This window comes from Pagrus pagrus (genome assembly GCF_965226575.1).
Source record: "Pagrus pagrus genome assembly, chromosome: 12".
In the NCBI taxonomy this organism is placed as follows: Eukaryota; Metazoa; Chordata; class Actinopteri; order Spariformes; family Sparidae; genus Pagrus; species Pagrus pagrus.
Genome location: NC_140196.1, coordinates 28,294,240 through 28,307,571, shown reverse-complemented (window position 1 = coordinate 28,307,571; position 13,332 = coordinate 28,294,240). Strand labels below are relative to the sequence as shown.

At 42.0% G+C, this 13,332-nt stretch overlaps 1 protein-coding gene across 1 annotated transcript in view; it reads left to right on the top strand.

The window, feature by feature from the left end:
- The window catches only part of LOC311266364 (uncharacterized protein), a gene marked incomplete at its 5' end in the record, with an annotated part of 31,439 nt that extends 18,760 nt beyond the window's left edge, over nucleotides 1-12,679 (top strand). Inside the window, 3 exons of the mRNA XM_084368713.1 lie at nucleotides 3,559-3,623; nucleotides 7,232-7,326; nucleotides 12,512-12,679. Of these exons, the coding sequence (XP_084224839.1) occupies nucleotides 3,559-3,623; nucleotides 7,232-7,326; nucleotides 12,512-12,642 (291 nt within the window). The 3' untranslated portion in view covers nucleotides 12,643-12,679. The remainder of the gene's footprint in view (nucleotides 1-3,558; nucleotides 3,624-7,231; nucleotides 7,327-12,511) is intronic.
- Between the last annotated feature and the right edge of the window lie 653 nt (nucleotides 12,680-13,332).

Genomic DNA, 13,332 nt, shown 5'->3' with positions numbered 1-13,332 from the left:
CAAATCCTGAAGAAACTGGTGCAAAATGCCAAAAATCCCATAAGTCAAGTGGCAAAAAGACTTTTTGAGTATGAGACGGCAGAAAGCCACAAACAGACGGGTCGTGAAAGTGGACATTTTGTTGTAGCAAACAAAAGGAATGGATGTTTCCTCTTAAACAATAATTGCTTTGCCTTTGTACAAGAAAAACGGGATGATGGCATTGTATGTGATATCATATCACAGAAAAGACTGGACAGCTTCTTCACTCTACCTTGTGACTCCAGGCTCATTAATATCATGTATGTCAAAAACTGGGAGAGAGTCCACAAAAAACACAGGCTTGTTGACAAGGAAGAAATCAGCAGAAAAGTGTGCTGTCTGCCCTATCATACAGGGTATGTGCTCATGCCACTATTGCACACCATGGAGTGAATACACTAAAGGGTAATTACTAATTACTAAACTTCCTTTTTAAAGTGTGTGTGTGCGGGCCCGCCAATAGCAATATTTTTTTCCTCATCAACATAGGGTAATTTTTAAAAATATGATTTTGAGGAAGTTTTGCTAAGTCATTTAGTCAGTGTCTTATTTCTATTCATTTTAAAGCCATGTTTTTTAAGTTGTCTGTATGTTATATTTCAGGATGGCTTGGGTTAGGGCAGTGTGGCAAGAAAATACACGACAGGAAGAGGGAACGGTGCCAGACAGCTGGGTCGACACCAAGAAGATGTTGCTGTTCTGGCCAAAGGTGGCAAATGCTGCCAAACATTTGAAAGAACGGCAGACACCAACTGATAGTTGGAACTCGTTTCCAATTATAAAAATCAAAATGAGATCTGGTAGGTCCAGTTACATTGTTTGTGTGCATTTTGTCTTGAATTCAGTATCATGAATTAACACCGTTTTGTTGTGTTTATTGTTATATATTATTAATAGATGACTTCAAAGCATGCGAGGAGTTGGATCTAACCAGTGCTACAGAAGTGGAGGAGGAAGCGCTAATGGAAAGGAGAAAAAGAAAATCTAAGCCATTGAATGATTTTCTTTTAGGTACCAAATCTTATCTTTCAAAATAGTTGTTCATGTATAACTTTAAGAATTATTTCATGTGAACCCTACTGTTTTCATGAACTACTCCCTTTTTACCCTATTTTGCAGCACTTAACTCAAAAATAGTGCAGCTTGAAAGCTATTTACACTGTTGCATATTTTCCTAAAATTGAAATGCATTGAAGTGAATGACAGATTAAACAGTAATGAAAATAATTGCAGCTCCTAACAGAATCATTTTGTTTTTGTTTCTTGAATTAGGTGATCTTGACAGTGCAGTAAGTGAGAGTGAGCCGGAAGTTGAAGATGGCGAAGGTTCCAACTTAAGTGAAGGTTGGTTATATTTGTTTTGTCCTCTTCTGTAATGGAGTACTTGTGATGAGGTCATAGGATATGAAAACATTTGCACAAATGTGACAAATAACATGTATTGTATTTTAGAGATGCAGTGATACATAGTTTAAGTGAGGAAACAATGTCGAGGGAACAATGGACAGTTTAAAACTGGGCTGTTAAACTGCCCGTGTGGGTATTTGAAGCTTCAGTAGGTAACAAGTATTCAGTCATATTTGCTGGAACTGTCACTTTATTCTGATAGTCGGACATTTAGCCAATCGCAGCACATACACCTCGTAGTAAGCTGACGAAAGTGAAAGTTAAGTCTGTGACTTGGTTGGAAATTTCAAGATGATACACCGTCAGGTTCCTACGGAAGCGTATTGCTGCCACACCAGCAAAAATAAAAATTGATCAGTATCATGAAATAACGTGATACTTATCATGAAATAACGTGATATTTCTCATGAAATAACGTGAAACTTATCATGAAATAACGTAATAAATAATGGTCTCGGACGGAGGTAGTCCCCGCATGATCTACTTCCGGTTGTGAACCGCCAGTGGTCTTCAGCAATGAACTCGCATCACCATGGCCCAAAACACGGATGTTTACGGAAGCATGAGAGGCACTCCTCTGGTACACCGCGATTTCGTAAAAATATGAAAAGTGGGGTAACATCCGTGTTTTGGGCCATGGTGATGGCAGGTTCATAAAGTCGCACACTTTCGTCAACTTACCAACTGTAGCTTTACAGCCGAACCAAGTCCAAATCTCGGACGTAGCACCGTTTTTTTTTTGTTTTTTTTTAACAAGCTCTCCAGCTCCGCTGTCTCTGAGGCAGGTGCAATGACGTCATCGACGATGGGACGGTACAGTGCAAATCTCTACCGTTGGCCAAATTTATATAATTTCTACCGTCGACCGCATATACCACACAGCCCTACTTAATCCCTTTTTCTTTTGTCCCCCGATATTTATTACCCTGCCACCAAAGCTTAATGTTTACAGTTAATCTGTCAAGATGTCAAAGTGCTACAGAGACAGGGCAGAGATCAGATAATCAGATGTTGCAGCAGAAACAAGTCTCCATGCTGGTGGCTGCTCACACACATATTGGCAACATAATGACATCATTCATAAAGTCTGATTAACATTTGATCATGTAGTCTGTTAAAGTTGACACAACCATTCGTTAGGTGCACTCCAGTAGCACCACATTGGCTTACATGAAATGCTACACAGCGTTTCTTCTAAAATGCATTTATGAAAAAGTAATGGACTGATTTAAAATAGTTAATACGCATTAGACATATCTAAATTGTCCCAGAGGTTCCAGCAGCGGCTGCAGTGTTATGGCACTTTTCCACCACACAGTCACGGCACGGCTCGGTAAAGGTGCTTTTCCATTACAGCTGAGTTCTCTAGTTCCTCCTCAGCGGGGGCGGGGTCGTCGCGGGGGCAATCGCGGGGCCGCATTGTCCCTCTCTCTCTTTTTCGATCCTCTCGTCAGCTCCAAACTCACTTGTCTGTTCCTCGATTACGGATCACAGCGTGGTTTTCCACACAGCAGTCATTTCAGTGGCGCTGTTGCAGCTATGTTTTGGAATTTTCTGGGTTTGATTCTCATGTCGGACGTCGCACTCGCACTCTTCCAGGGACGACGCTCTGCCCAATCAGTGGAAGGCAGTCGGCTGACGTCACGTTTTAGTATCGCTTCAGCTCACTTGGAACCAGGGCTGAGGCGGTACTAAAATAGTACCTGGTACCAGGTACTAGGGCTAGTGGAAAAGCAAAAGAAAACGGGCCGTACCGTACTGCGCTAGTGGAAAAGCGCCATTAGAATACACACACAGAGAAGTTAGGTGGGTTTAGCCTATTAACGTAAATTAAACCCAACTAGCGCTCATAAACCGGATCAAACCAGAAACCGGCACAACCCCACTCAACACTAAGTGCTATGTTTCTTCTTCACTAAGCACGCTCATGTGGCTCAACTGTGGCACAATAGCTTGACACATAACTGTGTCTGACCTGCCAAGACAAGTCAGTGCGCTTATCTTATCTTCGCTTCTATTTGTCATTATTGGAATTATGAATGAAATGGATAAGCAATTTATCAGCCTCAATTATCGTGCATCACTCTAAAACTTCCTTTTTTGCTAAATTGTTTGTTTCTCTAATTTCAGATAAATGGGTTGTCCAAGGTAGGAGGGATCCACCTGAAGGACAATGTGAAGAGGATCATGGAGAAGTAAGTTTGTAACACTCAGTCAATAAGATGTTGTTATTAACTCATCGGCTGCCAGCCGTTTTCAGAGCATTTTGACGGATCTTTCAAGACCCACAGAATATTGTGTTCTTTGACTATGTAAACACCGAAACTACCAAGAGAAAGAGTAGACTCTCTTCTTTCTTTAGGAAAATAAGTTTGTTTCTACCTTTTTCCGTTCTTTGGTAAACGGCAGTAGAACATATGCTGGTTTCACCAAAAACACCTGTTTTTGACCAAAACACTGAGAAAACGAGCTTTTTGTGGAAAGAAACATGTCAAGCAGAACAGTGACTTTGACGTCAATATTTTTTGCTTTAGTGACACCTCAAACGTCTGAACATTGTTTTCCTTCTATAAAACAACAAAAACAACACTGAGAAAAGACTTTTGATGGCAAAATAATTATTTATTTACCAATATATAACTAAAAATGCATGCAGAGCAGCGCAGTCTCCGCCCACCACCCAGAGGCGCATTGCTAATGAGCTACTGGTGCTCTGCAGAAGGAGAGCCCTGGGAAATGGCACAGGTTTTGTGATTTTGGCTAAAAACTTCATCACAATTTAAAGACCACAGAGAACGCTTTAAAATGACCAAAAAGGATCATTGGAGGGGGACTTTAAGGAAGCATTGATACAACAGGAATGGAGGTTAACTGACAATTGGCATGCAGCTGTGGCCACCAGATTGCCAAGTTGAACATCCACTTCTGGCACCATGCATTTTGCGTAGCAGGTACGCAATTTGACATCAAAGTACACTGGTACGATTCGCCTCTAAACTACACAAAAAGCTACTGACATCTGTGAGTTTTGTGAGAAATGTGCATGTGCAATACTCATGACAACATGATGCAGCAGTGTGGTGGTGAAGCGGTTTCAACCAATTATCATAGTGTAGCGGAGAATAAAGAGTCTGCCGTTAGCGTTATAGCCCCACTCCCCTACTTCCTGCCTCCTGTCCTCTGCCTCCCTCCCTGTTCCCCACGCCCCCAGCAACAGCTGGCAGTTATAAAGGTAAACTGTGTGTGTGTGGGTGACGGTGTCAGCAGACCTGACAACTTTTGGTAAATTTAAGATGTTAATGTTACTTTCACGGTGGAAATACAACGGCATATCAGGGCCAACAGGGAAATAAGCACCGACAGTCAAGCCGAAGTAAAAAAAACTTCTTTTTTTTCTTGGTCTATCAAATCTGTCATTCATGTTCCTCTAATGACCTCAGTGCACCGTCGGAAGAAAATAGAGAAATTAGCGCTAGTGGTGTGTGTATAGGAATAGGAATTTATTTACTTGAAATGGGGACAATGCACAAAAACATCTTGTGAGACGAGAAAAGATGCCTTGAGCCAGGTTGTAGCAACATTTGCTAATTTCCACGTGTGTGTAACGATGTGGAAAGTAGCTAAATTCCACATTGTTTTTCTCTTACCCCAGAGTTTTAAGGTTAGGAATCCATTGCAGAGGACAGGACATACCATTTTTTGGTTTTCTGTTGATGGGTTTTCTGATGAATATCTGTGAAGAAATGGTTAAAATGTCTATATTTTGTTCATTAAAGTAACCAAAAATATACATTTCATTGTTTTATTTTTTCATGACCAATTTCCAGCCAGTGAATCATAGGGAAATTACTGTATGCAAAGTAGTTGCAAAAGTTTGCGAGGAAAAAAAAGCTGCACGACACAAGTTGTAGTCAAAATATTTTGCCAAGGTTGGCAGGTCTGATAATGACAATGAGATGTTTGCAAACATCAACCTCAAGTAAAGAGATTTTTGTACGTGTTAACAAATCCTTACTGACCTTAAGCTAATTGCCATTTTTTACAACCTGGACCTTATTTTTGGCATAAAATACAGTCATTTACTCACCCAGATAATTTCATTCAAATGATATTCAGATCCAGCCAAGAGCCACGTATAGCCATATAATTTGAGTGACCGGGGCAACGAAAGGCAGCCTCTAAATAATGCATTATCTGCCGCGAAACTTGTTCATTTCACCATATTTTGTTATGATTCACTAGTGCTATTCCCGTTTGAGTCCGGAGCCGGAGTTACCCGTTATCATCATCTGGGGTCTGTAGACTGAGCTACTAACTTTTGAACTGGATGATGTCACCGCCACGGCTCATTCATTCTGCTACGGCTGGTTTGTTTACCTGGAACTTGCTACTGCTATACTGCTAACATGGTTTGCAGACCGGACAAAATATTGGTGAAATGAACGAGTTTCGCAGCAGATAATAATTCATTTTTTAGAGGTTGCCTTTTGTTGCCCCGGTCACTTGCATTTAGGGATGGGTACCGAATTCGGTACTTTTATTGGTACCGACCGAATTCCCCCCGAAGTACCGAGTATTGATTCACGTGAAGTCAATCGGTACCACATTTCGGTACCTGAACGCACCTTCACGGGCGTCAGTTAGAGCGGAAGTCACGGCGACGGCAGTGGACGCAGAAGAGCACAGTTTTCGAGAGCTTTAAAACGCAGGCCACTACGACTCCCACAGCAGGCACCGTAGCAGCCGGCGGCTCATCACCTGCAGCCAGCATCGCGGGAGAAGATCCGCCGTCAAAAATCGATGACGACGCCTACGATCACGACTCAATTAGTAAGGCATCATCATCAAGTTCGTCGGCTCCAGGTAGGCTAAATAATGAGCTAAAGTGACTTTGCAATTTGATTAGCATTTGTTGTTATAATCGGCTCGGTTCCACGTAACGTAATGTTACACTCTTATGTTGATCTACAGGTCCGTCTGCCCTATTCTCTACCCGCCCCTCAGTTACAGTGAGAGCTGCAACGGTGACTCCATTCACAAAGGCTAAGGAGACACAGCTGGGGACACAGTCAGCATGGACGGGCTCGGCTCTTGCCAGATAAAGTAGATATGCTCGTGTTCCTTAAACAGAACTGTTAAAGATGTGTGGTATAGTTCTTGAATGGGTGGTTTGTTTTAGTTTCTAATGTGAAAAATGTTATAGAGTCATTTATTTTCACTATTTATTTTTAAGTTATTTACTTTCCCCAACACACATTTTTCTCAAGTTCTCTTAAGTTTTATGTTGGAGTTCCTTGATGTTATTGAGAAATAAATATTAAAAATTCAGAAGTTTTGACAATTTTTTTTATATACAAAATAATTACCACACATATACGCAAAAAAGTACCGAAAACAGGTACCGATATATACTGGTACCGAGTATCAGTACCGTATCGGTTCAAATGTGAAAGGTACCCATCCCTACTTGCATTATATACGTGGCTCTGGACTCCAAATGATACCAAAGTTATCTGGGTGAGTAAATAATCATATTTTATGCCAGAAACAAGGTTCAGGTTGTAAAAAATGGCAGTTGGCCTTTAAGCATCAACACCAGTCTAAAATGTTGAAACGGTGGTCTTGCCAGGTAATGAATCCTGACAGTTTGGATGAACCCATGGACCCTCATTCTAGCGCCACCAGTAGAACCACTGTGAAGTCCACATTAAACATAACATATTTGTTAGCAAAAATTAACCAGTTAAAAATATTGCGAGTTGATTATTTGGGCTTTTTAGTCATTTCCTTCTTGTATCCACAGGCTGATGAGCAATGACCTCATGAGCCGATTCAATATGAAAGGAGGGAGGGGCAAGCTTGCCTTCACCAAGCTACGTCTGTTCAGTGTGATTACAGGTAAAAAGCATATTTTCAGTGTTCTCTTGATGTGCGCTCTCTCTCTTTTTCACACACAGGGTGAATTCCAATTCCCCCCTTAGCCCTAGCCTTTGGCCCTACCCCTTCGTTTTGCACGTTCACGTGAAGTGGTATGGGCGTCCCGATTCTGGTTCAGACGAGGATTAGGGGGAAGTGGTAGGGCTATCTGGCCCTTAAAACAGAGATTTTTCAGAGGCACACTTCAAACCGAGGGGTATGACAAGTTTCCCATAATGCATCTTGCGGCAACCGGCAGCGGTAGCCGTAAAACGAAAAGCTGTTTTATTTCTCGCTGTAGCGCTGTTATTACGTCACTAAGTTTTAATGTTTTTTCATGCGAGACAGTAACTGTCTAGATCCCCAATGTGAGGTTAGTTTACCCAAATGATGGCTGTTTTAAAGTTTGCTCTGACGTTTTTCGGAGAAGTGAAGCTCCACCTGTGCAGCAGATCAACGGCTCGTCACAGAGGCAGCAGCCCGTCTGGAGAGCTCGTTGGCCAGCCAACCTCCGTTGTCATCCCGGGAGAAAAGACGATCGCCAATTAACTTACCCGCAGGTTTTTAGAGGTTTACCGCCGGCTGGTTACATTCTTTTTAGGAGACAAATGCTGGTCTCATTGATGAAATGTAACAATTGTGGCAGTCGCATTAGTTTGTTTGAATTAAAAGTAGGGGTGCACCGATCCGATATTAAGATCGGATATCGGCCCCGATATTGGCAAAATAGCTGGATCGGGGATCGGAAAAATTAACAGATCCACGGGCCGATCCTGTCATGGTTCTGTCTGTTTGGTTTGTTTCCTGTTTTACTTTGAAATTGTACCCTTGTGTGTCGCGTCCTGCTTTTCACTTCCTCATGTGTTTTTCCGTTAATCCCCTCACCTGTCCGTGTCCGTCCTCACTCCACCTGTACCTCATCCCGTCATTAGTGTCTGTGTATATAGCCTTTGTTCTCCCTCATGTTTTTGTCTGATCGTTTCGTTTCCCCCCCGTCTTGGTCCGTGGTCCATGTTGTACTCCGTCTTTCCTTTGATGTCCCGTTCCCGACCGTCTTCGTGTTAGCTCGTAGCCTGTGTTAGCCTGTGTCCGGCATTGTCCGTCTTGGTCTGTCTTCCTCTGTGTTCGTCTGTGTTTCTCTGTGATGTTCTGTGTTCCCCACCAGCTTCCTCCCCAGTGTCTCCTCCTGTGACTCCTCGTGTCTCCCATTTGGTGTGTTTGTAGTTTTAATTTCTCTTTTGATTTGTACTTTGCTTTCGGTTTGTAGCCTACTTCGTGTTAGCCTTTAGTTGTTACTTTGTGTTTGTCTTCGTGTCCCTTTTTAGTTTGTCTGTATTTTCCTCCTTGCCAGTTGTATATTCAGCTTTGATTATTAAAGCTCGCCCTTTGTTTCCCCTTATATTGCCTCCTGTGTGTTTGCCTGCGAGTCTGCGTTTGGGTCCTCCATTGAATATCCCTTAAAACCAAAACAGATCCAGGCGCGGCGCTACTATTGGGCCCGGTGGGCCTGGGCCCACCCATTTTAGGCCTGGGCCCACCCATTTTGACTCATGCCTACTGATTAGTGAGTGATTTTCTTTCTAGCTGTTCATCCAATAAGCAGCCTGAGGAAAGCTTTGAGTGAAAGCTTCTCAGCCAATCAGCGGCTTCTACCCTGTGTGGACTATTAAGCCCGCCCACAGGCTGCATCGTCACCAGCAAGTGATCCAATGAAATGAATGACTTTGGCGCGCAAGCTTTGAGATGAGAAATCAGACAGAACAGACAGACCATGATCCATGAGACAGACACAGACGGTAGCTATTAGCTTATATGAAACTTGGCCAAGCAAAGCAGCTTGTTTTCATTTAAATTTTCCAAGAAACGCTCCGAGGAGCAGGAGAAGAAAACTACCATTTTAAGTAACGTTAGTGATCAATTACCATCCAGCTCAGCCGGCCTCTCCACGTCAAGTCCTCCCCTAGCCACCCCCTCAAACCAGCAAGGCAAGTAACGGTTAGGCTAATGTTAACGTTATAGTTTAACGTTAACGTTATAGTATAAGGTATAGTGTCTGTATGCACATTTTCTAGAGGGAAAAATAATATTGGCAGTAGGCAGAGGTAACTTATGAAATCGTTTGATGTGTTATAGGAGACAGGGTTCAGCAGCCTGGCACAAATGCCGTTCCCCAAGAAGACCTGTCACAACCTCCGCTAGACCTGTCATCAATAGATGAGCCTGCAAGCCAGCCCAAACTCCGTACATTCCCAGCCACACACATATCGGGGAAAGATAGGAGTTTTTCTGACAGGTGGTACTCAAAATTCCCGTGGCTGGAATACAGCATCTCAAGAGATGCTGTATTTTGTAAGTCTTGTCGTCATTTCCCTGAAGTAGCTTATGAGAATAGGTTCATTAATACGGGCTTCAAAGACTGGAAACATTTTTCCGAGGGTTGTGGCAAACATGAAGCCAGCAGGGCACATGCTGCAGCGCTGGGGAAAATGGATGGTTTTAAGCAAAGTCACCAGCCAGGATGAGGAAATATTATTAACCAGCTGAACAACGATGCCAGTGACAAGTCCTTCATTGAAAGACATAGGCAGCACATCATGATGGTAATAGATCTCGTCCTGTTCTGTGCAAAACAAGAAATCCCATTGCGTGGGCATCGGGAAAATCCAGATGTGTCAAACAAGGGTAACTTTTTGGAACTACTTGACCTGGTTTCCAAATATGACCCAGAAATAAAAAGGCGACTGGATGAATTACCCAAGAATGGTAAACTGCTGCACCACTCTATACAGAATGAGATACTGGAAATCGCAGCATCACTCCTAAAAAAAATAAAGGCAGATTTGCATGATGAACCGGACACATATTATGCGATTTTAGCAGATGAGTGCAAAGACATTTCAAAAAGAGAGCTAGTGGCAGTATGGGTCAGATACCTGCACAACGGCACACTGAAAGAACGGGCTGTGGGATTTGTGGAAACGGGCAACATGACTGCAGAGGCAATATCGGCTAAGATTTTGTAGGTGCTGGAGCCATTGCAGCTGGACCTGGGGCTGTGCGTCGGATTTGGGTTTGATGGCGCATCAGTCATGTCGGGAACAGAGGAGGGGTACATGTGATACTGAAGAAGACGTTTCCCCACGCTTTATATGTGCATTGTAACTCACATAGACTCAACCTTGTCCTGTGCACAGCAGCTAAAGTGTCTCCTAGCATTTCAACGTTTTTCGATATTATAAACAGCTTGCATAACTTTATGACTGGGGCGCACAGACACGCCAAATTTCTGGAAATCCAAAAGCAGATGCGACCGGGGCAAAAAACACTGGAGCTGGAGAGATCCTGTGATGTGAGGTGGAGCTCATGGTCAAATGCAGTCAGTAAGGTGTTGACGCTCCTGGGACCTATTTTGGAGACCCTCGCCACATTCTCCGAAAGTTCTGGCCAAACAAAACTTGAAGCTGACTCCCTACTGCACCAAATGCAAACAAAAAAGTTTTTGTTTCTGCTTGTCACATTCAACCAGTTGTTTGAAGTCAGCGACTACGCCACTAAGGGCTTACAATCTCCCACACTCTCAGTTACAGATTGTATTGATCTGATTGAAGGGCTCAAGGACAGCTACACACAATTCAGGAATGAAAATGATGCATTTGCTAAAGTAATGGCACTGACGGATGAGCTGATGAATAAACATGAGATTGTGCGCTGGGATATCAAGAAATTCTTGCTGTGTTCAGGACGAAACCCCGCCGTCTCCTGCTGTAACAAGCCCCAAGTCCCACAAGCACGTTTGAATTAAATTGTGTGCATGTGTGATTATTTATCAGCTATCTCGGATTGTTATGCTGTTGTGTATATGGTTAGATATGTTATTCATTTAATTATTCTGAAGAAATAAGCTACAGGAGAAATCATTTTGGATCGTTTTCCTGCCGTTTGTGTTTAGCAGCTGTTTCGGATTCAATGCTGCGGTTATTTCAATTCATGTCGATATGTACTTCTGTCATTCTGAATGTAGGCCTATTAGAAACAGTTAAATAATTTTGGACAGTTCCCTGCCCGCCATGCTGAGTAAATAAATGGAGAGAGAAATAGACCCTCCAAAGATATAATTCCGTTTCAGTCTTGTTGTATTGAACGTTCAAAAGAGATAAATGAAGTCAGGCTTACTGCCAAGGTCTTTGTCCGCTTCAGCACTGAGCTGAGGACAGCGACACAAGAGCCACACAGGTAGGCTACTGAGTCGCTGTCCTCAGTGCTGCAGAAAAGTGCTGAAACAGAGATGAAGGGGAACCCCGTTTTTTTTTTTTTGCTTATTTTAATTGGCCCATCCACTTTTCTTGTGGCCCACCCACAATCAAAATCCTGGCGCCGCTAGTGAACAGATCCAGTTTTTTTTCCTTTCCTCCGTCACAGCACATCCTACATTTTATTTATTTTAATTTAAGAAGTTTGATTACATTCCGTTTTAGATTTGAATGCACAATTGTTTTTTTTAAATAACAAATGAATAAGAATTCAAATATTTTTTTACATGTTTACATTGTTTGATAAATGTTTGATTATTTTGTCTTAGTTAGGAAAGTCTGGTGCCTTTAGTCTCTTCCACATGGTGGAAGGAAGGCATAAGGTGGAAGGTATACAGTTAATTCAACAACGGTATCGGATCGGTATCGGGTATCGACAGATACACAAAGCTCAGGCATCGGTATCGGGACTGAAAAAGTCGGATCGGTGCATCCCTAATTAAAAGTGAAGCTTCATGTGTGTATTGGACAGAAGAGCAGCGCTGCCTGGGGGCTCTGTAGTCTACGTACATAAATCACCACATTTACATCAATAAATGTTTTACAATGAACCAATTCATCTGCATTAGATTTTATTAAGTTAACATGGTTTTGAATACAGGATTTGTGGCAAAAGCTTGTCACGTCTGCTTACGTGAAAGCCAACAGAGACTACTGATGACCTATGTGATTGTTGAAGGGGTGTCCCAATTCGTAGGGGTTTTCTTTCAACCCCTACCCCTTGTAGCTCTGTTTCAAGGGGCAAGGGTTAAGGGCTAGGGGTAGGGGTAGGGATGAAAATAAGAATTGGAATTCACCCTTACTCTTACTGTAGCCTTACTTGTCCTGTACTCTGAAGTTTCAAATATTTCTTACAGAGAGTGTCCTGAAGACTCCAGGGAGGGAGGAGGAGACGGAGGCGAAGATTTCCAAGGCTGTTTCCTTCTGCCTCAAATATGCCCCAGACAGGGTGGGCGGAGGTGGCAGGAAAAGCCAGATGCAGCAGTGACTGTGATTCTACTGCCACCTCTGTTCATTCTGGGGAACTGCACTGTCCTGTTGTTGTTGTTGTTTTTAAATGTTGTTAACTGTTCTTTAAAAGTTAAGTTTTAAATATTCATTGTTTTTTAATGTTGAAACTGTTTTTCCCTTAATGTTAAATGTGTTCAATTTTTGTTAATGTTAAAATTTTAATTATTCTTAAATGTTTTATTAAAAAGCCTTTTTGTTAACCAGTTTTAGTTATTTACCCATACAGCTAAACAGTGTCTTAAATTAATACTTACCAACAAAAGTTTAAACATCAAACTCCAATGTTGGATAGACACTGAATTCTAGTTAAATGAAAAATGGGTTGAAATCAAAACCCAACGTTGGTTTGACATTAAACTATACTGTTAAATAGATGTTGAACTGTAGTTGAACATGAAAATCTGTTTGACATCAAAATCCAATATTGGTTTGACATCAAAATATAATGTATGTTGGAGTTTTGTCGAAAAAGGGATGACGTCAAATCCCAATGTCGTTTAGACTTAAAATTCACATGTTGGGTGGATGTTATACTTTAATTGAAAAGAATTGACCTTTAAACCCAATGTTGATTTGATATCAAAATCCAACGTCGCATAGCTATGTTGTATTGTAGCTGAAAATGAAAAAAACGTAAATTTGATATTAAAATCCAACGTTGGATATG